The sequence below is a fragment of the Myxocyprinus asiaticus genome, chromosome 50 (assembly GCF_019703515.2).
Source record: "Myxocyprinus asiaticus isolate MX2 ecotype Aquarium Trade chromosome 50, UBuf_Myxa_2, whole genome shotgun sequence".
Taxonomy (NCBI): domain Eukaryota; kingdom Metazoa; phylum Chordata; class Actinopteri; order Cypriniformes; family Catostomidae; genus Myxocyprinus; species Myxocyprinus asiaticus.
Window position 1 is genome coordinate 11332328 of NC_059393.1, and position 26163 is coordinate 11358490.

The 26163-nt window shown below is 38.1% G+C and overlaps 1 protein-coding gene across 1 annotated transcript; it reads right to left on the reverse strand.

Moving 5' to 3' along the window:
• Positions 1-6566: 6566 nt before the first annotated feature.
• Positions 6567-23329, reverse strand: LOC127439093 (chloride channel CLIC-like protein 1). Its single transcript, XM_051695139.1, has 10 exons — positions 22948-23329; positions 22498-22620; positions 21490-21603; positions 21177-21401; positions 19645-19785; positions 19046-19145; positions 18870-18967; positions 15522-15668; positions 14893-15429; positions 6567-6752 (listed from the first exon to the last, which is right to left on the reverse strand). Exons 1-10 carry the CDS (start codon positions 23113-23115, stop codon positions 6663-6665), a joined length of 1743 nt encoding a protein of 580 aa, XP_051551099.1. The 5' UTR covers positions 23116-23329; the 3' UTR covers positions 6567-6662.
• Between the last annotated feature and the right edge of the window lie 2834 nt (positions 23330-26163).

A 26163-nucleotide genomic window follows, 5' to 3' on the forward strand; every position in this document is an offset into this window, starting at 1 on the left:
GGTAAATACAAACCTGATCTATGACATAATATAAACTATTGTACACATTCTGTTTGGTGTAGACAGCAATACTGCAGTCATCTTCATCCACGCCACTATAGCTCTTCAGAAACAAATTCTTAAACGCCATCAGGTTCTCCTACTTGTAGGATACCACAAACTGGTTGTTTAGTCCAAATAGTATGAGCTTAAAAAAAGTTAAGAAGGAGATTTCCCAAAAGATATCTTATACAGTATGATTACAGTAGATAATTATTACAAGACAAAATTACCACAATTGTCACACTGTAGGACCATTTAAAATAACTAGTGATGGCAAAAAATTGTTTAGAAATAGTAAAAATAAAAAACACTCACACTTTCCCTTAAACAGATCTGTAAATTTTGACCTACAATCTTGCATAAAAATAGTTAATGCACCTGTCAATTAGAAAAATAAACATTTTCACAAATATTCACATTTGCTGAGCAGGTATATACTGTAGATATTAATCTAATCTGGAGTACATTCTCATAAAAAAATAAAAAATAAATAATTAAAGAAAATAGATTTAAAGCTTGATAAGTTTTGAATATGACACCAAAATATATTGAGCACTGACAGATGGTAACTCAACTTTAGGTGACATATTGATCATGTGACAGGGTTCTGTTTCAGATAAGGAAGATGGTAGGGGTCGATGCACCAAAATGAAAACAGTTCTGCTCTGTTCCACAATGTATTTTTAAATTTAACTGAGCCTTTATAAATAATTGCAAGTATGCATTGCACAGTGGACTACATGTTCCTGTCAAACACTAACAGGGGTTCAAGTCCAAGGCTGTAGTTGTATGTTCAAAAAACACTGACAGTTGATGTTGACATGCTGTCATTTGTTGACAGACTTGAAGAACTTGGTATTAAAGCACAAGTTTAAAAAAAAAAAATCCTCGAACGTACTGACATAGAATTTTTGCTCTGCAGTGTCATGAATATTATAAGGCCTCAGATGTTATTGCAACAAAACAACTTTAACACCTAATGAATTCTATATTAAGCTCATTTAATCTATCTACGCTTTTTAGTAAAAAATAGTTATATTACAATTTCTGCAAAACTTGATTTTATTTTTTTATTTTTTTCAAACTTACCTTGGCACATCAACCCCAACGCTTTGGCAGTACCTATCAGACAACTCCATGTCAGTTGTTATCTTGCTTGGCCTTCCTTCACTAAAGACAGCACCTATAGCTCCATGGACAGCACAGCTGAAGCGCGTCCAACAGGAGACACGCCCATCGACCAATCAAGAACGAGGAAGTTTATCGGTAGGCGTATAAAAAATAAAAGGTCTTACAGTTCATTTCAGTCGACTTCTGATGAAATGTCACAATGGGTCAATTAGGGAAAGTTTTTAAATTGAGCCACATTTGAAACTGCTCTGCCTAAACAAACAGACCATCTGATATTTTTATACATACAACAAATGTGCTTTTAAGTACAAAGTCAAAATATGTCCCAAACCCTTTCAGTTTTACCTTCTTTACCCTTAAGAATCCACAGTATATATGTTTAACTTTTCTTTTCTTTTTCTTACAAATATCATAAATTTTGCAAGTAACACTACTTAACATGAATTAACCTTGTCATGTTATGAAAAAAGGTCAAGTTATCTGATATTTTTATTATAAGGAATTGTAGTTTAGGAACTTTAGAAGTCCTCTCAGTTATCTCAATCTTAATTTTTATGGTTTTGATCTGAATGTTGGTTACACCACATTGACTTTTCAGTAAATTGATTTGCTAGACAAAAGTTTTGTAAAATGTTAATATTTCAACTCTACACCTACTTATTCTTTGAATAAGATGATAATAAAAGATTAGGCCAAACTACTTATTAAAGTTTTTTCTCCCAAAAATTTGAGCCATCTAAAAAGACGTTTACTTCTTTAGACTTTTGCATGGGAGGTGGGCGCGCTAACAAGGAGGCTAAAGGTTACAGCCCCTAGCTTGCCTCTTGAGGCCAGGGGAGTGAGGTTTACACATACCATACAACTATCATGTACTAGCTGGCTCCCGTTACACTCACCCCCCTAAACCTCACTCCCATTCTGGTCACAGCACCACTGTAACCGGTTCTGATTGACATGCTCTGAGCGGGATTCGAACCGACATTAGCCGGCATTGGAGACGGGCGTGCTAATAAGTAGGCAAAAGGCTACAGCCCCTAGTATGACTCTTGAGGCCAGGGGAGTGAGGTTTACACATACCACACAGTTATCATGTACTAGCTGGCTCCCGTTACACTCACCCCCCTAAACCTCACTCCCATCCGAGTCAAGGCACCACTGTAACCTGTCCTGCTCAACAGAGCGGGATTCGAACCGATGTCAGCCAGCATGGGAGGCGGGCACTCTAAGGAGGAGGCTAAAGGCTACAGCCCCTAATGTCAATTGCTAGTACGCCTCTTGAGGCCAGGGGAGTGAGGTTTACACATACCATACAGCTGTCACGTACCAGCTGGCTCCTGTTACATACGCAGTTAATATGCACATCGTTTTGCCAGTATGTATCTAACTCTACACGTTAGCTCACGATCAAACAGTTGTAAAGTTATTATGCAGGATGCTATGTGAAATAATATATTTTTCTATTTATTATGCTGTGACGAGAGGCCCTCCCTTAAAATCTTTATCATATTTGCCATGCAGATAAATGAGCGACAACAGAGAAAACAATTCAATATGGTATATGATACTGTACTTATATAACTAAACCATACACTATGCGTCTCAGACACGGTGAATTTTAAATTCTAAAAATGACTGTCAAGTATCATTAAGTCTAAAATCTGACAACTCATTAAAGTATTAAAATGACTAATTTATATCAATATATTGAATTATGAATTCAATATATTGATATAAATTAGTCATTTTCGGTTCCACAGTCAATAAGCAGCATCATAGAGACCACTCAGAGACCTTTTACACATTAACGTAATGTTATCACAGAGGGGTTGCTATTTGTAGGTCTACCCTGGGCGCTTTGCTCAAAGTGAGCTAAAAATAAAAATGCCTGTATTTTGAATTTCTGATTTGTGAATTTCATTAGCACTTCACAGCCACTGTAGGACTATCATAAATATTTGGATTAATAGACACAATACAATTTATGCAAGTTTAGTGCAATTTATTTCTCATTCAAACCTGCACACATCTATATTAGAGTCATACTAGTTCAGGTGAGCAGTTAAATTAATTAAGTTTAGTTAATTAGCAATCAGTTAAAAGTTTAAAACACAAAAAGTTAAATCACCAGTTATCGGCCGAATTTAAAAGTACACCATTCATACACACACACACACACACACACAAACAAACACACACACTGTGGACTAATTGCAAAAAAACTGGTCTATTCTTTTCAGAACCCCAGTTTAATTTTCAATTTATGCACCACCCTAATTGTTTCATTGAATATCTCGACCACTGAGTGGACTAGAAGCTCAATCAGTCATTAGAAAGCTGAGATACTCATCTTTGCAACAATATACCATTTTATCATCAATAGTCGAAAACATATTTTTATAATGATTTGTTTAGCATGCTTTTCCTGCTGGATGGCATATTTTGTTCTGGACATCTACAGTGCATCTGGAAAGTATTCACAGCACTTCACTTTTTCCACATTTTGTTATGTTACAGCCTTATTCCAAAATGGATTAAATTCATTATTTTCCTCAAAATTCTACAAACAATACCCCATAATGACAACGTGAAAGAAGTTTGTTTGAAATCTTTGCAAATGTATTAAAAATAAAAACCGAAAAAAAATCACATGTACATAAGTATTCACAGCCTTTGCCATGACACTCAAAATTGAGCTCAGGTGCATCCTGTTTCCACTGATCATCCTTGAGATGTTTCTACAACTTGATTGGAGTCCACCTGTGGTAAATTCAGTTGATTGGACATGATTTGGAAAGGCACACACCTGTCTATATAAGGTCCCACAGTTAACAGTGCATGTCAGAGCACAAACCAAGCCATGAAGTCCAAGGAATTGTCTGTAGACCTCCGAGACAGGATTGTATTGAGGCACAGATAAATTTCTGCAGCATTGAAGGTCCCAATGAGCACAGTGGCCTCCATCATCCATAAATGGAAGAAGTTTGGAACCACCAGGACTCTTCCTAGAGCTGGCAGCCCGGCTAAACTGAGCAATCGGGGGAGAAGGGCCTTGGTCAGGGAGGTGACCAAGAACCCGATGGTCACTCTGACAGAGCTCTAGTGTTTCTCTGTGGAGAGAGGAGAAGCTTCCAGAAGAACTACCATCTCCGCAGCACTCCACCAATCAGGCCTGTATGGTAGAGTGGCCAGACGGAAGCCGCTCCTCAGTAAAAGGCACATGACAGCCCGTCTGGAGGACTCTCAGACCATGAGAAACAAAATTCTCTGGTCTGATGAAACCAAGATTGAACTCTTTGGCCTGAATGGCAAGCATCATGCCTGGAGGAAACCAGGCACTGCTCATCACCTGGCCAATACCATCCCTACAGTGAAGCATGGTGGTGGCAGCATCATGCTGTGGGGATGTTTTTCAGCGGCAGGAACTGGGAGACTAGTCGGGATCGAGGGAAAGATGAATGCAGCAATGTACAGAGACCTCCTTGATTAAAACCTGCTCCAGAGCACTCTGGACCTCAGACTGGGGCGAAGGTTCATCTTCCAACAGGACAACGACCCTAAGCACACAGCCAAGATAACAAAGGAGTGGCTACGGGACAACTCCGTGAATGTCCTTAAGTGGCCCAGCCAGAGCCCAGACTTGAACCCGACTGAACATCTCTGGAGAGATCTGAAAATGGCTGTGCACCGACACTCCCCATCCAACCTGATGGAGCTTGAACGGTCCTGCAAAGAAGAATGGGAGAAACTGCCCAAAAACAGGTGTGCCAAGCTTGTAGCATCATACTCCAAAAGACTTGAGGCTGTAATTGGTGCCAAAGGTGCTTCAACAAAGTATTGAGCAAAGGCTGTGAATACTTGCGTACATGTGTTAGTTTTAAAAAAAATAATAATAATTTTAATTAATTTGCAAAGATTTCAAACAAACTTTTCATGTTGTCATTATGGGGTATTGTTTGTAGAATTGATGAAAATAATGAGTTTAATCCATTTTGGAATAAGGCTGTAACATAACAAAATGTGGAAAAAGTGAAGCGCTGTGAATACTTTCTGGATGCACTGTAACATATTACATTAGATTATTTAACCAAGCAAGCTCACAGACAAGTATAAAATGGCAAAACAATTTTAGACAACTGCCTAGGGTAAAATAAGTTTTTAGCTATTTGGGGCTTACGGCAGCAATGATTGGTGCATAAAAGAGAAGTGTGTATTTGATATTTCATTTTGCGATTCTTTTGAAAATCTTTCAAACTGTGGGATTAAGGCAACAAAATAAACCGTACAGTCACATGATAGTCATTTAATATATGACTAGTCCATTTAAGTGCCATTGTAAGACTTTTGTATTCATATTAATATTTCTACCCCATTACTTTTAGGGGGCGCTAATTAGCGACGCAAATGTTTTCAGGCCTTTTATTTTGTGTAATATAAATGCAAAAGTGTTAATGTTATTCTCTGTAAAGTTCAGATTCTAAGCTTTCAAACAATACCTCATATGCCTGACCTATGCATACGGGGACTTTAACGTTTTAAGTGTAAACTTTTTTCGCCATGTAGCGCCCCCCTGTGGACCCCATAGAGATTAAGGGATATCTACAGCATAATAGAAGTAATCATTATATAATCCAGTGATTTACCACACTCAAGTCTGACTCTTCCATTGTTTTTGCCAGAATAGTTTGGACTTCTAAGCTTTTTCTTGACCTCACTGTACCGTTGTCTTTTTTTTTTTATTGCTGATACCTGTGGAACAATCAGGAAAAGCATCAATTGCTTGTCCTTGTATACAACCTTATCTTTTTTTTTTCTCTCTCTAACAGCGTTCATTACTAAGACTTTGTCCTTATATTTAAGGTACTTCATTATTAGTGCCCTCAGGGGTGCTTTGTCATCCCATCTAGAACTCGTAATTGTATGGGCTCATTCAATGATCAGTGGAGAGCAAATCAGTTCCATCCCCAAAGCCTCAGGTAGCCAGCTTTCCAAAAATCCACACATATCTCTGCCCTCAGCTTTTTCCGGCAACCCCATCAGCCTTAAATAGGAACATCGTCTGCGGTTTACCCGTTCTTCTGCTTTTGAGGTCAGCATCTCTATTCTTCACGGTTTTTGGTCATCCATGGTAATTGTATCCTCCATCTTTAAATATTCTGTCTTCGGTCAGTCTAGCAGTCACAGATTTGGTACTTAACGTCCGTTAAGATGGTAAGCACTGATTCAAATTTGGCCAAAAACTCTGGCTTCTGGTTGATAATTGCTTAAAGGATATCTTAAAAGATTTTTTAAGCTTAATTCAGCAGATTTTACCACTTCCTCCAAAACAAACATATAAATAGAAAGAGTGCTAAAATATATATTTCCATTTCAGAAGAAATGTCAAAGAAAATAAGTCAAATTAGAAAATGTAATCTTTAATGTTTAAAGAAAGTAATGACAGAAAAAACTCTGTTTCAAAGCACTGATAATGAACCAGTTCTAAGAACATTTTATTGCCCTGTTTCTTGAACTGGAGTCCTAAAGCTTGAATCATATTCCTCTCTGAAGACTGAGGCTCCATCTGCCAATGCCTCGTGAACCTGTGTAAACAAGGCACATATTTCAGGTCAAAATGATGCAGGAACTTATACATAAGTTAAATTATAAATTGGTGCCGATAGCTAATTTTGGAACTATCGGTTATCAGCAGATATGAACGGCAATATATATATATATTTTTTTTTTTCATCCATGGCATTGCAGGGTTCTGGAATATAATCGCAGCCTTTGGAGGTGAAAGATAAACAATCACCAAAACCCTGTGGCAATTAGCTGAGTCTAAATTCATGATGAGTTCTGAGTTCATAATGAGTTTGATTGATGGAGTCCCTAGAGAAAAGGAAAAAAGTCTTTTGTAGGAATACCTGAATACCAGACATGTGACAAATGATTGCTAATGATCTACTGTTCATGAAATACTGCTCATATTTGTGATATGACAATGTATACTTTATAGAGTTTACATTGCAGTACATTGTAAATGATTGTAAGGGTGCATTTTGTTTCCCTTATTTCATTTTTTTTTTTTTTATTATAAATATGACGTGAAGACCTACTTTCTAAATATCTGTTTGTTTACTATGTTGTTTTGACATGAGTGTTGTACAGTGGCTAGCATGAACTGTAATTTATCTTGTATGCAATGCATGGCTTATTTGTATGGAATGCATAGCATAGCATAGAAGAGAAAGTGGCTGTGAGAAAAAAGTAATGCAAAAGTAACGCTTTACTTTCCATAAAAATAACTTTTTAATTTTTTAAGGAGTAGCACAATACTCTAATGAGTTTCTTTTAAAAGTAACGTTACCCAACACTGGTTAAAAGTCCCGTGTTATGCACCAAATCGTAATTTTTGTTCTGGTTATTATTGGGATTTTAGCAACATAAAAAAATGCATCTGGGATTTCAATCAGTTTGGACTCTTGTTGCCTCTATGTCAGTGAGACTAAGAATTTTTTTAGAAAGAAAACACATTCAATAAATTAATCGGTTATTAGCTTTTTCCACCACATTAGTTATCGCTACCAGCAAAATCAATTATCGGTCGACCTCTATTATCAGGACCAACAAATACATTATATATTTAAAGGTCTTAGCAAGCTATTTTATGATACAGTAGTGAGATATGCCATATTAGGTACTTGATTTGTTGAATGCTTCATAAATAAAAGGACCACAAGCTACTTTTATCACAATGAAATTAATTATTGCTTGGCTTTGAGCCCAAAATGTATGGGAAGACTTGTTGTGCTATGTTTGATCTGTACATTTGAAGCAAGAAGTTTACATACACTTAGGTTGATGTCATTAAAACTCATTTTTAACCACTCCACAGATTTCATATTAGCAAATTATAGTTTTGGCAAGTCGTTTAGGACATCTACTTACATGACACAAGTAATTTTTCTAGCAATTGTTTACAGAAAGATTGCTTCACTTTTAATTGACTATATCACAATTCCAGTGGGTCAGAAGTTTACATTCACTAAGTTAACTGTGCCTTTAAGCAGCTTGGAAAATTCCAGAAAATGATGTCAAGACTTTAGGCAATTAGCCAATTAGCTTCTGATAGGCTATTTGGAGTCAACTGGAGGTGTACCTGTGGATGTATTTTAAGGTCTACCTTCAAACTCGGTGTTTCTTTGCTTGACATCATGGGAAAATATAAAGAAATCAACCAAGACCTCAGAAAAAAAATTGTGGACCTTCACAAGTCAGGTTCATCCTTGGGAGAAATTTCCAAATGCCTGAAGGTACCACGTTCATCTGTACAAACAACAGTACAGCAGTATAAACACCACGCAGCCATCATACCGCTCAGCAAGGAGACATTCTGTCCAACAGATGAACATAATTTGGTGCGAAAAGTGCAAATCAATCCCAGAACAACAGCAAAGGACCTTGTGAAGATGCTGGAGGAAACAGGTAGACAAGTATCTATATCCACAGTAAAATGAGTTCTATATCGACATACCTGAAAGGCTTCTCAGCAAGGAAGAAGCCACTGCTCCAAAACTGCCACAAAAAAGCCAGACTACAGTTTGCAAGTGCACATGGGGACAAAGATCTTACTTTTTGGAGAAATGTCCTTTGGTCTGATGAAACAAAAACTGAACTGTTTGACCATAATGACCATTGTTATGTTTGGAGGAAAAAGGGTGAGGCTTGCAAGCCATAGATCACCATCCCAACCGTGAAGCATTGGCATGGCAGCATCATGTTGTGGGGGTATTTTGCTGCAAGAGGGACTGGTTCACTTCACAAAATAGATGGCATCATGAGGAAGGAAAATTATATGGATATATTGAAGCAACATCTCAAGACATCAGCCAGGAAGTTAAAGCTCGGTCGCAAATGGGTCTTCCAAATGGACAATGACCCCAAGCATACCTCCAAAATTGTGGCAAAATGGCTTAAGGACAAAAGTCAAGGTATTGGAGTGGCCATCACAAAGCCCTGACCTCAATTTGTGGGCAGAACTGAAAAAGCATGTGTGAGCAAGGAGGCCTAAAAACCTGACTCAGTTACACCAGTTCTGTCTGGAGGAATGGGCCAAAATTCCAGCAAATTATTGTGAGAAGCTTGTGGAAGGCTACCCAATACGTTTGACCCAATTTAAACAATTTAAAGGCAATGCTACCAAATACGAACCAAGTGTATGTAAACTTTTGACCCACTGGGAATGTGGTGAAAGTAATAAAAGCTGAAATAAATCTTACTCTCTACTATTATTCTGACATTTCACATTCTTAAAATAAAATAGTGATCCTAACTGACCTAAGACAGGGAATGCTTTCTACGATTAAATGTCAGGAATTGTGAAAAACTAAATTTAAATATATTTGGCAAAGGTGTATGTAAACTTCTGACTTCAACTGTATGTGATGCCAAACATTGGTTCTTATGTGTCTCATAACCGAACACAACATACTAGGGCTGGGCATTGCTACAGATTTCCCAATTCGATTCCGTTTCACAATCTCTCGATTCGATTCCGATTTTGATTTGATCATGATTCATTTGGGTACATTTAAGTTATAAAGGCCATTTTGCTTACATCCAGGGCCTGAACTAGGGTTTGAAAACTAGTGAGGTCTGGGGTGCCCCAACAGAAAATATATTGTTGGGTCAGTCCATCTGATGTCGCCCAATAATTGTAAAGTTGGTTGCTTGACCATTTTTAATTTAAATTAAAAAAAAATTTTATCCACTTTTCTCCCCAATTTGGAATGCCCAATTCCCACTATTTACTAGGTCCTCACGGTGGTGCGGTTACTCACTTCAATCCGGGTGGCAGAGGACAATTCTCAGTTGCCTCCGCTTCTGAGAGAGTCAATCCGTGCATCTTATCATGTGGCTCACTGTGCATGACACCGCGAAGACTCCGCAAGTTGAGGCTCATGCTACTCTCCGCGATACACAAACAATTTACCACGCAGCCCATTGAGAGCGAGAACAACTAATCGCAACAATGAGGAGGTTACCCCATGTGAATCAACCCTTCCTAGCAACCGGGCCAATCTGGTTGCTTGGGAGACCTGGCTGGAGTCACTTAACACACCCTGGATTCGAACTTGCGACTCCAGGGGTGGTAGTCAGCGTCTATACTTGCTGAGCTACCCAGGCCCCTTTTCCTAATTTTTTTGAGTAATTACCTCTATTTATTGGTATTGCAAAACCACCTGTTTTTTCTTTTTCTTTTTCTTGGTTTAACCACTCACCATTTTTATGTCATGGCGAGCAACAAATTTTGGTAATACAGATGTATATGGAAACCTCAATATCTTAGCTCAGGATGGTCCTAGCTCCTTGAAACAAAAAACAATCTCTATAGCACATAACAAGGTACATGTCTTCTTCTTTTGGCTGCTCCTGTTAGGGGTCAAAACAGCAGACCATCCATGATCTGCATATTTGACTTGGCACAGGTTTTATGCTGGATGCCCTTCCTGACGCAACCCCCAGTGGATGGGGGACTCACACTCACACCTACGGGGCAATTAAGAGTCTCCAATTCACTTAACCTGCATGTTTTGGACTTGTGGGGAAAACTGGAGCACCCAGAGGAAACCCATACAAACACGGGGGGAACATGCAAATTCCACACAGAAAGGCCCAGTTGAGCCAGGACTTGAACCCGGGACCTTCTTGCTGTGAGGTGCTAACCACTGAGCCACCGCGCTGAAAGTTCCACATTTAGGGTCAGTAAAATGGGAAGGGTTCATATGAACAGTGTCATAAACAGAGTTATGGTGTTGTTTCTCCTGTGATAAAAGCTGTAAGTGACTACAGCTCAGAAGAAAAGGAGTTACTGTGTTCAGTGGTAAGATGTGATGTTACATCAGTTTGTAAGTACTATGAAAACAAATTTCTATTGAAATATCATCACCTATTTGGTAACAGTTGTTGTAATCCATTGGAATATCACAAAAAATCTATTACAAAAGGACTACAAGAAATTTGATTAGAGCAGATATCAAAGGAAAAGAACTATCCACTTAAACTTGTCCCTGGTAGGTCACTGTGTCCCACCTGCAACAAAAATGAAATAAAAATGTGATTGAAAAAGAAACATGTATGGAGCAGTGTGAGGACTATGTATTAACCAAAGATTCTCTTCAGAAGGTTGACTCAGCTTGTGCTGCTCTTGAAGTATCCCCTGCATCCTAGCTCTGTAACCAGTGGAATCTCAAACTCAAAATTTTTACAGCAAAATGCTACTATAGAGGACTTATTTCTGTGAAAATTTCAGGTTCCTATCTGGTCCCCCACCAGAGATAATCCATCCGAAAATGAGGGGAAATGTTAAAAAAATTGCACTCTCGCCCCCATAAAAGAAAAATAAGAGAAGTCAAAAGCCTGAAATGTTCTGCATGCACTCTATACTAACCTAGGTACCCCCTAAAATACATTTAGGACTGAGACTCAAACACTTCCTATTAAAAATTGACCCTAAAAGTGGAACTTTCAGCGATTTTGATTATTACATTAGGACTTAAGTTCTAATTCTAAGAACAAGAATGTGTATACTTGTACCTTGTAATGTGCTCTAGAGATCAGTTTTTGTTCCAAGGAGCTAGGACCATCCTGAGCTTAGATACTGAGGTTTCCGTAAACATCCGTTTAACCAACATTTGTTGTGCGCCATGACACAAAGTTGGCCACTGTGGTTAAACCAAGTAAAATAAAAAACTGGTGGTTTTGCAATACTAATACATAGAGGTAATCACTAAAAAAAAAATTAGGAAAATTAAAAATGGTCAAGCAAACAGTGTTGGACCACTTGAGATAGATTAACCCGGTTACGTAGAAACAAAAGTCAGAACAATAGTGTCTGAGGTCTTTTATTTACAGTGGTGTGAAAAAGTGTTTGCTCCCTTCCTGATTTCTTATTTTTTTGCATGTTTGTCACACTTAAATGTTTCAGATCATCAAACAAGTTTAAATATTAGTCAAAGATAACACAAGTAAACACAAAATGCAGTTTTTAAATGAAGGTTGTTATTATTAAGGGAAAACAAAATCCAAACCTACATGGGTCTGTGTGAAAAAGTGTTTGTCCCACCTGTTAAAACATAACTGTGGTTTATCACACCTGGGTTCAATTTCTCTAGCCACACCCAGGCCTGATTACTGCCACACCTGTTCTCAATCAAGAAATCACTTAAATAGGACCTGCCTGACAAAGTGAAGTAGACCAAAAGATCTTCAAAAGCTAGACATCATGCTGAGAGCCAAAGAAATTCAGGAACAAATGAGAAAGAAAGTAATTGAGATCTATCAGTCTGGAAAAGGTTATAAAGCCATTTCTAAAGCTTTGGGACTCCAGAGAACCACAGTGAGAGCCATTATCCACAAATGGCGAAAACATGGAACAGTGGTGAACCTTCCCAGGAGTGGCCAGCCGACCAAAATTACCCCAAGAGCGCAGCAATGACTCATCCAAGAGGTCACAAAAGACCCCACAACAACATCCAAAGAATTGCAGGCCTCACTTGCCTCAGTTAAGGTCAGTGTTCATGACTCCGCCATAAGAAAGAGACTGGGCAAAAATGGCCTGCATGGCAGAGTTCCAAGACGAAAACCACTGCTGAGCAAAAAGAACATTAAGGCTCGTCTCATTTTTGCCAGAAAACTTCTTGATGATCCCCAAGACTTTTGGGAAAATACTCTGTGGACTGACGAGACAAAAGCTGAACTTTTTGGAAGGTGTGTGTCCCATTACATCTGGCGTAAAAGTAACACCGCATTTCAGAAAAAGAACATCATACCAACAGTAAAATATGGTGGTGGTAGTGTGATGGTCTGGGGCTGTTTTGCTGCTTCAGGACCTGGAAGACTTGCTGTGATAAATGGAACCATGAATTCTGCTGTCTACCAAAAAATCCTGAAGGAGAATGTCCGGCCATCTGTTCGTGACCTCAAGCTGAAGCGAACTTGGGTTCTGCAGCAGGACAATGATCCAAAACACACCAGCAAGTCCACCTCTGAATGGCTGAAGAAAAACAAAATGAAGACTTTGGAGTGGCCTAGTCAAAGTCCTGACCTGAATCCTATTGAGATGCTGTGGCATGACCTTAAAAAGGCAGTTCATGCTCGAAAACCCTCCAATGTGGCTGAATTACAACAATTCTGAAAAGATGAGTGGGCCAAAATTCCTCCACAGCGCTGTAAAAGACTCATTGCAAGTTATCACAAAGGCTTGATTGCAGTTGTTGCTGCTAAGGGTGGCCCAACCAGTTATTAGGTTTAGGGGGCAATCACTTTTTCACACAGGGCGATGTAGGTTTGGATTTTGTTTTCCCTTAATAATAACAACCTTCATTTAAAAACTGCATTTTGTGTTTACTTGTGTTATCTTTGACTAATATTTAAACTTGTCTGATGATCTGAAACATTTAAGTGTGACAAACATGCAAAAAAATAAGAAATCAGAAAGGGGGCAAACACTTTTTCACACCACTGTATGTTGTACCTAGACAGAGGTCGTAACAATATACAAATATATTTGAACATACAACATGAACAACACAATTAAATGCCTGATACGCAGACCTAGTGTTATTTAACTTTATGTAGCTAAATTCCAGGGTTAGTTACCTACTTGTTATTATCTGTCTTGATAGTTATTTATTTTTATAGGACTGACATAGACATTATATACATACTGTTTACTTTAATCCATAATAAATTGTAGCAGACAGCTTGCTTTATATATTCAGTTTAGCAAAAGTTCAAGGGCTCATCAAATCTTTATAGTTCTTTATCATTTATATTATAACTTTATGATTTAGCTGTGCAGCAATTGTAGAAATTGGACAGTCTACATTTAAGTTGAAATAACAACAAACTGAAAGAAAAGTATTACTTTTTAGAGACTTACATTAGCTCTGTGATCAGATATTTCACCTTATGAAATAATGCACGTTTTTAACATTTGGGCTCGCTCAAGCAATGTCATTACTAATTAAATCGCATTTTTGACACATTGTCAAAGTTACGTTCAAAAACTTACAGATAATGATGATCATTGCTTTTGTCTTACCGAATGCGATATATTGCCAGCAAATCTGCCTGTTGTCTTTTTCATTCTTTTCAGTTTAAGTGCCATCGATGCAAAGCATTGGGTGGGAGGGGCTACACCAGCATCCTCTCTCACAACTCTCACACAGCGGACACTAAACAGCATAGCCAACTGTCTAATCTTAATTATGCATGCAGACGCACACAGGAGAATTTTTCAACCATTGATTTTTCACTGAGTCGTTTATAGTTTCAAATTGTATTGTATTTACAGAGTTAAATACTAATGCATAGTGCAAAATTTGGTCGTATATGCAAGTGATTTACTCGCATTGTAGAGGGTTGAGTAAAAAAAAAACATCTTGGGATTTAAGAATCGTTATAGAGATCAAATGAAGATCTTGATGCATCTGAAAATGTATATGTTTTACATAGCCTAACGACATACACTCTTTATTATGCAGAAGTGAAAATGAAATTTGACAGCTACAGTGGAGGGCAAATATTTTGTGGGTTACTCACACAAAGCTTTCATATGTCTTGAAATGTAGTACTGTATAAAAATTGTACGGACATCTTTATTTCTTGCCATTTTGGAAGCTCAAGATTGTCATTCAGGTTTGGAATAACATGCCCTGAAAATCAGTCAATACTTACATCATTCCCTTGATCTGCTCCTACTGTTTTCACATCAATTTGTTGAGAAGACAGATTGCTTGCGGGCACATTCTCACTAGTATCTAGAGTCTGTGTGCCTTCCTGCTCCCTTTTGTCCATGGGAGTTGGATTATCCTCTTTTTCTTTCTTTTGAACATCCTCTGTTTCAGGCTCTCCACCTTCCTCTATGCCAGGTTCCTCTTCTTGCCTCTGTTGTTGAAGATCAGTCTCATCCTCACTAGAGATGTTTCCTGCAGAGCGTAGGGTCTCCACCTGTACCGTCTGGGCCTGTTGATTGCTTCTGTCTGCTGGCTGAGGGACATTAGCATTGTTTCCTGATTGACTGATCCTGTTGGCCTCCTGGTGCACTTGTGGCGGCTGTGGGGCATCACCTCCGGCCCATGCTCCCCCATCCTCCCTTAGTTGCGGAGCTTGATGTTGCCATAATACAGGGGGTGGTGGGTCCTGACGGTGACCAAGGCGGGGCCAGGGTACTGCATGATGGATAGCTGCTTGAGCACTTCCATACATAAACACCTGAGGACAGAAAGGGTGCGATTGCTTTATTATACTTTTTAAAACTAAATGAGAGATATATTATTATAAAGTTTCCTTTTCACTGCTCTTACAAAGATGGCTGCTGCAATAATGAGAAGTACAGGGATTTGGAGAGTGACTGGAAGATCCTTGAGCAAGGCTCTGAGGAACTCACTAATGCCCTGCCCAATGTGCTTCAGGGGATCTGTGATGAAGCCGGTTATAGTGACCGTGACAGCCTGTAAAAACACAAAAACATATGCATTTCATTGCATCTCTTATCAGGTTCAAGCTAAAGGAATAATTCACCCAAAAGTGAAAATTCTATCCACATTTATTCACCCTCGAGTCATTCCAACCCTGTATGACTTTCCTTCTTCTGTGGAACACAAAACGAGAAATTTTAATGAATGCACTGGTTTCCTCACTATTCTGAAGTCATATGATAGCTTTGGATGAGAATCAGACTGACTGGAACATTGAGTCAAGAACCAAATCAGTCCGATTTGTGAACAAAGCTTCCAGACCGGTTTTTTGAATCGAATAAATCGATCAATGGAGAAGATCCGACTCAAAAGAATGATTCGTTAACAAATCAGGCATCACTATATTACTCAAGAACGTACTAAAGAGAGCTAGGGCGGATGTCGAGATTTTCAGAGTATAGTAAACAGCTAAAATTTATGTCTGTTCCTAACACAAAACTATTGTACGAATTCAGAAGACTTTGAATGTAGTGCAAGTCAATATTTATTATATTTTTATAGTGCTTTTGAGTCACTTTTTAAGCTTGTAAGCTCCAGTCCCCATTCAGTGTAACTGCACAAAAAAGTGAACAGTACATTCATCAACACTTTAATGCATCCCTCTGGTCTTTTGTGACCCGAGACCTCACTCTACCGTGTACCTCATCCATTTTTTGGAGTTATGCCCACACCTCTTTAGTATTCCACAACCTTCGTCTTCTAAATAGTGTAACAAAAGAAAAATGGCAAAAAATATATATTTTTTATAACGGCTTGATTACCAAAAGTGTATAGGGTCATTAAAGACCTGTGATATGTAATAGTGTCACTTTATTTGTGCTTACATAAATCATATTTTTATGATTAATTAATATCTATTTAAGTTTACAATCACAGGATATCTATTTCTTTATTACAAGACAAATGAGTAGTATATTCATACAAATGACTATTACAGTATGTCACGTTGATTTTCAGTGTAACAATGGTGAATTATCAGTATATTATATGCATGTACTGTACACACACATATTCTACATTTCTTACGGTGGTGCTGATGTTTTAGTGATTGACTTGCTATATATGCTATTTGACTAAGAAGCAACATAGCAAAACTATAGTAAGTGTAACACATGAACATTATAATTTGGCAAGTGTCATTTTGGTGCACTACTGAAATTATGTAAGTTGTGCATCTATTTAGACTTATATGTGTAGCTTATGTGTATCTTACTGAGTGTGTGGAAGTAATTAATCCTGTTCTTTATTTGATACATCATCTCTTTGATATATAAAAAATAAAACATAAAAACATATCAGAATATATTCTATTGTAATTTTCTTGAAAATGTTTTGAAAATTTGACACTATCTGGGTAGATTCATTTGTGATAGATATACAGTGCATCCGGAAAGTATTCACAGCGCTTCACTTTTTCCACATTTTGTTATGTTACAGCCTTATTCCAAAATGGATTAAATTCATTATTTTCCTCAAAATTCCACAAACAATACCCCATAATGACAACGTGAAAGAAGTTTTTTTGAAATCTTTGCAAATTTATTAAAAAACGGAAAAAAAAAAAAACAACAACTAACACATGTACATAAGTATTCACAGCCTTTGCTCAATACTTTGTTGAAGCACCTTTGGCACCAATTACATCCTCAAGTCTTTTTGAGTATGATGTTACAAGCTTGGCACACCTATTTTTGGGCAGTTTCTCCCATTCTTCTTTGCAGGACCTCTCAAGCTCCATCAGGTTGGATGGGGAGCGTCGGTGCACAGCCATTTTCAGATCTCTCCAGAGATGTTCAATCGGGTTCAAGTCTGGGCACTGGCTGGGCCACTCAAGGACATTCACAGAGTTGTCCCGTAGCCACTCCTTTGTTATCTTGGCTGTGTGCTTAGGGTCGTTGTCCTGTTGGAAGATGAACCTTCGCCCCAGTCTGAGGTCCAGAGCGCTCTGGAGCAGGTTTTCATCAAGGATGTCTCTGTACATTGCTGCATTCAACTTTCCCTCAATCCTGACTAGTCTCCCAGTTCCTGCCGCTGAAAAACATCCCCACAGCATGATGCTGCCACCACCATGCTTTACTGTAGGGATGGTATTGGCCAGGTGATGAGCGGTGCCTGGTTTCCTCCAGACATTACGCTTGCCATTCAGGCCAAAGAGTTCAATCTTTGTTTCTCATGGTCTGAGAGTCCTTCAGGTGCCTTTTGGCAAACTCTAGGCGGGCTGTCATGTGCCTTTTACGGAGGAGTGGCTTCCGTCTGGCCACTCTACCATACAGGCCTGATTGGTGGAGTGCTGCAGAGATGGTTGTTCTTCTGGAAGGTTCTCCTCTCTCCACAGAGAAATGCTGGAGCTCCGTCAGAGTGACCATCGGGTTCTTGGTCACCTCCCTGACTAAGGCCCTTCTCCCCCGATCACTCAGTTTGGCCAGGCGGCCAGCTCTAGGAAGAGTCCTGGTGGTTCCAAACTTCTTCCATTTACGGATGATGGAGGCCACTGTGCTCATTGGGACCTTCAATGCTGCAGAAATTTTTCTGTACCCTTCCCCGGATCTGTGCCTCGATACAATCCTGTCTCGGAGGTTTACAGACAATTCCTTGGACTTCATGGCTTGGTTTGTGCTCTGACATGCACTGTTAACTGTGGGACCTTATATAGACAGGTGTGTGCCTTTCCAAATCATGTCCAATCAACTGAATTTACCACAGGTGGACTCCAATCAAGTTGTAGAAACATCTCAAGGACGATCAGTGGAAATAGGATGCACCTGAGCTCAATTTTGAGTGTCATGGCAAAGGCTGTGAATACTTCATGTGATTTTTTTATTTTTAATAAATTTGCAAAGATTTCAAACAAACTTCTTTCACGTTGTCATTATGGGGTATTGTTTGTAGAATTTTGAGGAAAATAATGAATTTAATCCATTTTGGAATAAGGCTGTAACATAACAAAATGTGGAAAAAGTGAAGCGCTGTGAATACTTTCCGGATGCACTGTACGTGCTGGGTCTCTGAAGACCTGAGGTATTTAATAATGTTTGGCAAAACACCCATGTATTTAAGGCTTAAAATTTCTCCTTTTGTGTTCCATAGACGAAGGTTTAATGGGTTCGAAACAACATGAGTGAGTAAACCCCCTGAACTATTAGTTTAATATTTTTTGAAATAGGACATACAAACCTTCATTGGAGATACAAGTAAAATTGGGTTCACCACCAGGACTTCATAAAACTTTGAGCAGGGATCATCTTGAAGAGTCCATGTACGTCTGTACCACTCTAAATGAGCATAAAGTTACTTTAAAGAACTGATCATTGTGGGTATCACTGGCTGAAGTGCAACAGTAAGCACCTCACCTGTCAAACTGTCCTTCCAGTCCATCTGTTTCAGCCCAGTACATTTAGCATTGAAGCTCTCCATCTGCACAATGTTCTTCTGGTGCTCAGCAAAGGCAAGCTAGGCAGTGTAAAATGTTTAAAACAAAATCTTTAACTCTTGATTGTAGAACAGTGAACACACATACATAGGTTCCACCCTTTCATTCTCATTTGTTCTACACCTGTTTAGTAAAAATACCATGGGTATAACAAGTCCATAGTATTGTGTACAGCAGGTGTTTCAAACACAAACTACCTGAGGGCTACTAGCCAGGTTCCAGGTGTTTTCCATTAAGAGCAGTCAGAACAATTGCAATAAATAAAAATGTTATTACAATCACAAATTGCAACTCCATATTGGCGCAGTTATACAGTTCAGCGCAATCAGTTATTAACTACCATTTTAATTTGTGTTTAAGGCCTGTGATGTACTTTTGTGGAAAAATATAAACATAAATTAGGATAATGCTTAACAATCTTATAAGAAAACACTTGAGGGATCACATGAAATAATGCCGAGCTGGAAGTACAGAATCTCTTCGTATCAACCTCAAGTTTAGGGTCAACAACTTTATTACCATATAAAGATGGAACCAGTTCCAGATCAAGCTGATAAAAAAGCAGACAGCAAACATTCTCCAGAACTGGACAAACCAGGACACCCCAGACCAAACTTCAGTGCAGATAACAGTCGTTATGATCAGAACGCACAAAGAAACCTGTAGAAAAAAAAAACAACCTTTTAGTACTAGAGCTGTCAATCAATTAAACCTTTTCTTCACGATGTGCTGATTAACTAATCACAATTAATCACATATGCCAATTTTTAATTAGAAAGGCCCCCAAATAAAGAACTTAGTATATAATAATAAAGAAGATCATAAATCTAATATACCATAAATATAATACTTCTAATCCTTTAAATATATTACATAATCAACATATATTGTGGCAGCAGAAACATTAAGCATTTCTACAACACAAAAAGTGGCTTTAAAGTCAAAATATTGTTTGTTTTATTTCCATATCACTGAACATATCTATTATTGGCCTACATCAGTCTGAGCTATTTTTAATTGTTGGTGAACGTACTCATGAGTCAAATGGACGCTTTTAGAGCATCTCATTCTGGCTACATCTCACTTGTTTTCAACATCTGTAGTCAAAAGTGCTGTTTTTAGGACGCTGTGTCAGGTTAAATGTAGTTTGAAACACTGAAAAACGCATCTCGAGATCATTCTGCTGTGCTCGGTCCAGCTGTCTGGGTTTTCATCCACAGATTTTTATGCACATTTTAGGATATATCTCATAAAAATTGCTGGATGGATGCTGGAACACCAAGATGCGAATAAAATCTCCAAAATGCGCATAAAAAATTTTTACACTTGCTTTGTGTGGATAAATGTTTTATTTGATAAGAAGAAATGCACATAAACTATGATGGAAACACATTTACCGAATAAACTCCTATTGACTTTATTAGGAATACAAGATGCACATAAAAGTCATGTGACTGAATAGCTCCTTCATAACTGGACTAACCAGCGGACCAATCATCGCATATGAAATATTGCTCTATTCATCCTAAAATAACGGTGTCCTGAAACCCCAAAGCCTGCACACAGTTTGCAGGGTAAATATGTGGAAAACAAACTTAAATTGTGCCGAAGAACAGGTTTATTGACGCTTTTGAACATATATTATAGATCTGCATGGCAAAGTCATAAGGATGGAGGAACGCACATGCACACACACATAGTGCTCATGAGACAAAGTTCTTTACAGTGTGCTCTAAACCGTGAGCATTTTATTAATAAAAGAGTCTCAGTGGCTATAATTTCTCCAGAAGTGACGATTTTGTTCTTTTGAACACATGGGATGGAAACGCGGCTTTATTCGCACATCGTTTTTGCGATATTATGGTTTTTCGCACAAATTAAATTCGCAACTTGGATGGAAACAGTGAATACAAAAGCTTGTCTGTGGAAGCTGCACTGACTGCCCCCTATTGCCACATCAAGGTGGTACAATAAGCTTGAATTGTCTCGATGGTAAGAACATTCCTTGGAACATTTTTTTCTTAAAAGAAAAAAGAAAGAAAGAAACAGACCTTCATGACAGTGTCAATTTCTATGTGAAAGGTATCTTCAAATCGCCACTTCCAAGCTTCATGGTCATGGAGTTTGAAGTTGACCAGAATTTGACTGAGAGACTCATCCATGTCTCCAGTGGTCCAGCTGTTTTTATCATTTAAAAGCTTCTGGATCTCTGCCACTGATTGCTTGGAAAGCTTTACCTCAGCGTCATAATGCATGACTGTTTTTGCATCATCAGGCTAGAGATTAAAAAAAAAAAGGTGAAAGTTAAGAAACCTGAAGCAGTGCTATTTAAAGAATATTTCCATCACAAAGATGGATGCATACCAGGCCAAGTTTTGCCGTTCCTTTAAAGAGCTTGGACAGGAAACGCTTGAACACTGCATTGGCACATGTTGACTGCTGAGAGATGGCAGACCCCCTCTTTTTGTATTCATCAATCTATAAAAGATTTGGAATACATATTAATAGAATATACATTCAGTCATCAGTTCCCCCCTCTCCAAAAAGCCTTCTTTTTTATTACTGCCCACATAAAAATCAAAGAAACTATATTTCATACATACTTTATTTCATAGACCCGACCATTAGTTCTTCAGCTCTTCAACAAGTACAGTACTGTGCAAAAGTTTTAGGCACTTGTGAAACATGTTGCATAGTGAGGGTGTCTTCAAAAATAATGCCATAAATAGTTTTCATTTATCACTTAATGTCATACAAAGTCCAGTAAACATAAAAAAAAGCTAAACCAATATTCGGTGTGACCACCTTTGCCTTTAAAACAGCACCAATTCTCCTAGGTACACCTGGACACAGTGTTTCTTGGTTGTTGGCAGATAGGATGTTCCAAGCTTCTTGGAGAATTCACCACAGTTCTTCTATTTAGGCTGTCTCAATTGCTTCTGTCTCTTTATGTAATCTCAGACTGACACAATGTTCAGTGGGGGGCTTTGTGGGGGCCATGACATCTGTTGCAGGGCTCCCTGTTCTTCTATTCTAATCTTTTCTATTTGCAAAAGTAATGTTTGGGAGTCTAACATTTATATTCCCTATTGACACACTAAAGCTGAAGATATAAATAACCATCTTAATACAAATGCTTGTGTGAAACATCTTATATGCCTAAGACTTTTCCACAGTACTGTATATTTCTTATATATTTTCTGTCATAGTTCCCCAAGGTGTGTTAAGAAATACCATGGTAGTAACATGGTAAATGAAAGAAAAACAAAACATGTTGTTGTCATAAAACATGTCCAAAAAAACATGGTACTTTTAGGTCCTTTTTTTGTTAGCAAGGTATAATAAACTGAGGCATATTTTCAAAATGTTCACCTCTTTCTGCAAAATACCCAGTTTATCTGTGCAATCATCAGGACACTGGACTGTCTGTATTCCACCACTGGGGTCTGTCCTGGACTCTCTACTCTTGGCTGGCACATTGGTGTAACTGGCAGACTGTCAAACATGAAAACAAGGTTCCGGATTAAAGAAACGGTTAGGATTTTCAATTCACACAATGTCAGTGCCTGCAAAGCGATAGTTAATAAGGGTCAATCGCAAATTCAGTATGCACATATTACAATAGCTTCACTGCCTGAAGTTAGATAATGAATGCTGGCCATCGCGTCAGTTAAAAGCATTTGCCAATTAAAATTTTGGAGTCTGTATTAATTGCAGAATGTGTGCAGAAGAATAAAAAGAAGTACGAGGGCTTTCAATGCCTTGTGGGTATTGTAATACATTAATACACAGTAAGATGCTTTAATAAAAAAACACCTTTACCTCTGTGGGTTTTCTCATGCGCTTTGTGGTCGGGTCATAATTGAGCATGTCAAACGGATCGATCCATTCATCATCATCATTAATGATGTTTGCATAGGCAATTACAAAAAGTCCACAAAAAACAAGGAAACTCCTAAATGTAAACGACGAACAGCTTGACACATTCATGATCACTACTAGTGGAAAATAAAGTTGCTTAGAGCTGTAACCCAGTTCATCTTAAAACAAAAACTGGTATTTAATCAAATAAAAAATAAATAAATAAATAAAAGAGAGAGAGAGCGTACTAGACACTAATTTAACACCATTTCCTAAACTGAAACCAAAGCGTTCTAAAACCGACGCAACGATTTCTTCTTTGACGTTACAGCAAGTGTTCAAATGTTACTCATCGCCCCATGTGGACAGAGAGAATCATACATCCAACTTTCATCCTACACAAAGAGCCCTTCTACCATTGGCCTAAAATGTTAGCAAAGCGATGAGTAACCCGGCTGTCCATTGATTGTTTGTGCGCTGTACCAGAGGCCTTTATTTTTGAACGAATGTATATGGAGGCAATGCTTCAGTACGCTGAATAAACTGCTTTTATGAGAAAACCGACGAATGTATATGGAGGCAATGCTTCAGTACGCTGAATAAACTGCTTTTATGAGAAAACCGACGAATGTATATGGAGGCAATGCTTCAGTACGCTGAATAAACTGCTTTTATGAGAAAACCGCTCATGACATAATTAATTTACCAACTGCGTGCTAATATTTAACATGTTTTACACTAAACAAATCTTTTTTGAATGAGCTATTTGTGCAGTTTACTATGATAAAATTGCTGTTTTATAAGAGAAGACACAGACATTTTGCGACAGGTAGGTGTCAGTTTACGGCTCTCCCAATACATTTGTATTATATCCGCAAACGATGACTTACTGTCGTAATATGACTTGACTTGTCTTACAGCAAAACACGGAGGTTTATATACACCGATCAGCCACAACATTAAAACCACCTGCCTAATATTGTGTAGGTCCCCCTCGTGCCGCTAAAACAGCACCAACCCGCATCTCAGAATAGTATTCTGAGATGATATTCTTCTCACCACAATTGTACAGAACAGTTATCTGAGTTACCGTAGGCTTTGTCAGCTCAAACCAGTCTGGCCATTCTCTATTGACAGTAAAGAGTGAAAATCCCAGGAGATCAGCAGTTACGGAAATACTAAAACCAGCCCGTCAGGCACCAACAATCATGCCACGGTCCAAATCACTGAGATCATATTTTTCCCGATTCTGATGGTTGATGTGAACATTAACTGAAGCTCCTGACCCATATCTGCATGATTTTATGCACTTCTGCCACACAATTGGTTGATTAGATAATCGCATGGATGATTGTTGGTGCCAGACGGGCTGGTTTGAGTATTTCTGTAACTGCTGATCTCCGGGGATTTTCACACACAACAGTCTCTAGAATTTACTCAGAATGGTGCCAAAAACAAAAAACATCCAGTGAGTGGCAGTTCTGCGGATGGAAACGCCTTGTTGATGAGAGAGGTCAACAGAGAATGGCCAGACTTGATCGAACTGACAAAGTCTACGATAACTCAGATAACCGCCCTGTACAATTGTGGTGAGAAGTATGCTATTCTGAGATGCGGGTTGGCGCTGTTTTGGCAGCATGAGGGGGACCTACACTATATTAGGCAGGTGTTTTTAATGTTGTGGCTGATCGGTGTACGTATATATATATATATATATATATATATATATATATATATATATATATATATATATATAGTATATAAGTATAAAAGATCTCTGCCTATGTGTTTGGGCACAACTACTCTTTCTTATTACTATTTTCTGCATTTAGAATAAAATTAAAGCCATCAAAGCTATAAAATAATAACACAAGTATGGGGATTATGCTGTGACAACAAAAATCTTAAACAAATAAAAAACATTTGTGGACTTTTTGTAATTGCCTATGCAAACAAAAATGGATCAGTCCGTTTGACATGAGTAAACCCACCGAGGTAAATGTCTGAAAGTTTAATGTATTGCAGTTCTTGCAATAAAGCCATCGAAATCCAAAATGCTCCTTTGTATTTGGTAATTAATACAGACTCTAAAACGTAAAAAAAAATTACGTTGTATTCTTAATGGTATTTCATTCAGTGACACAATGTTCTACATTCATTACATGTCATTTTAATTGCATAGTGAATCTTGACTGGCCTTTATCAAATTAGTCCTTGCTAGCACTGGAATTATTCAAATCAAATTTACATTCTATTATGATGATTCTCACTTTATTTTCATGTTTTAGTCAGCCAACACCAATTTTCCAACTAAGAAAAGGGAGCTCAGCACAGACTTCTGTGATTTGCAACAGTGTCCTGATGTATCAGAGTGCATCAATAAACTAAAAAAGTATTTTGCAGAAAGAGGTGAGAAATATGAAAATATACCTCTGTTTTTTTAGACCTCACTAATGATAAGTATGTTCAGTGGCAATACCATGTATTTTGAACATATACCATTGGATTCTTTGATGCACCTTGGAGTGTACTATAAATGTAATGTAAATGTCATGGTACATGAATACAATTCAGTACCATGGTATATTTCAAAGTACCATGGTATTACTATCTAGTACTATCATTGTACAAGGTACTGCCGCAGTGTGTTTTTGTAAGGGCTGAATCTATCAATAACTTTGTCAGATGTAAATAGGTGAGGATGAAACCTTGGCAGGAACCAAGCCTCATCTGGAGAAGCCCTCCTTGGGCAACATCAAAGGTTGTGCAAACCAGAACAATTTCCATAATTCTCTGAATTTTAAGAACATTTATGAAAAACTAAATTCTCTCCCTAAATTTGCGCAACAAAATACAAGTGCAAAGGAGAGAATGATATATAATTTATTTTGGGCTGCAGGTGTACAAAAGTACACTTAAAGGGGAGGGGGATTAAATAAATAAATGTATATTAATATTTCTTAATGCTATGTCTCTTTTAGTTGGGTGAATGCAAAAAGATCACAAACTCTCAGCCAACATGGGTTCACAAAAGTATCATAAAAGTTGTCTATAGCCATACCATAGCTTTGTGTAAAGGAACAGACCAAAATTTAAATTGTTATCCTCTGCTATAGTTCTCGTACAACATTATAAATTCTTGCCAAGTACCTAAAATTGACTTTAAGCCTGGCTAAA

What these genes read in the sequence shown, in the direction of transcription:
- LOC127439093 (XM_051695139.1), bottom strand. Translation starts at nt 23,115, where the DNA reads ATGAATGTGTCAAGCTGTTCGTCGTTTACATTTAGGAGTTTCCTTGTT. An exon ending in TACTTGTATCTCCAATGAAG is followed by an intron (nt 15,669 to 18,869) that starts GTTTGTATGTCC and finishes GTGTTTTTACAG; the next exon opens with GCTGTCACGGTCACTATAAC. An exon ending in GAGCAGATCAAGGGAATGAT is followed by an intron (nt 6,753 to 14,892) that starts GTAAGTATTGAC and finishes TTGTTTACACAG; the next exon opens with GTTCACGAGGCATTGGCAGA.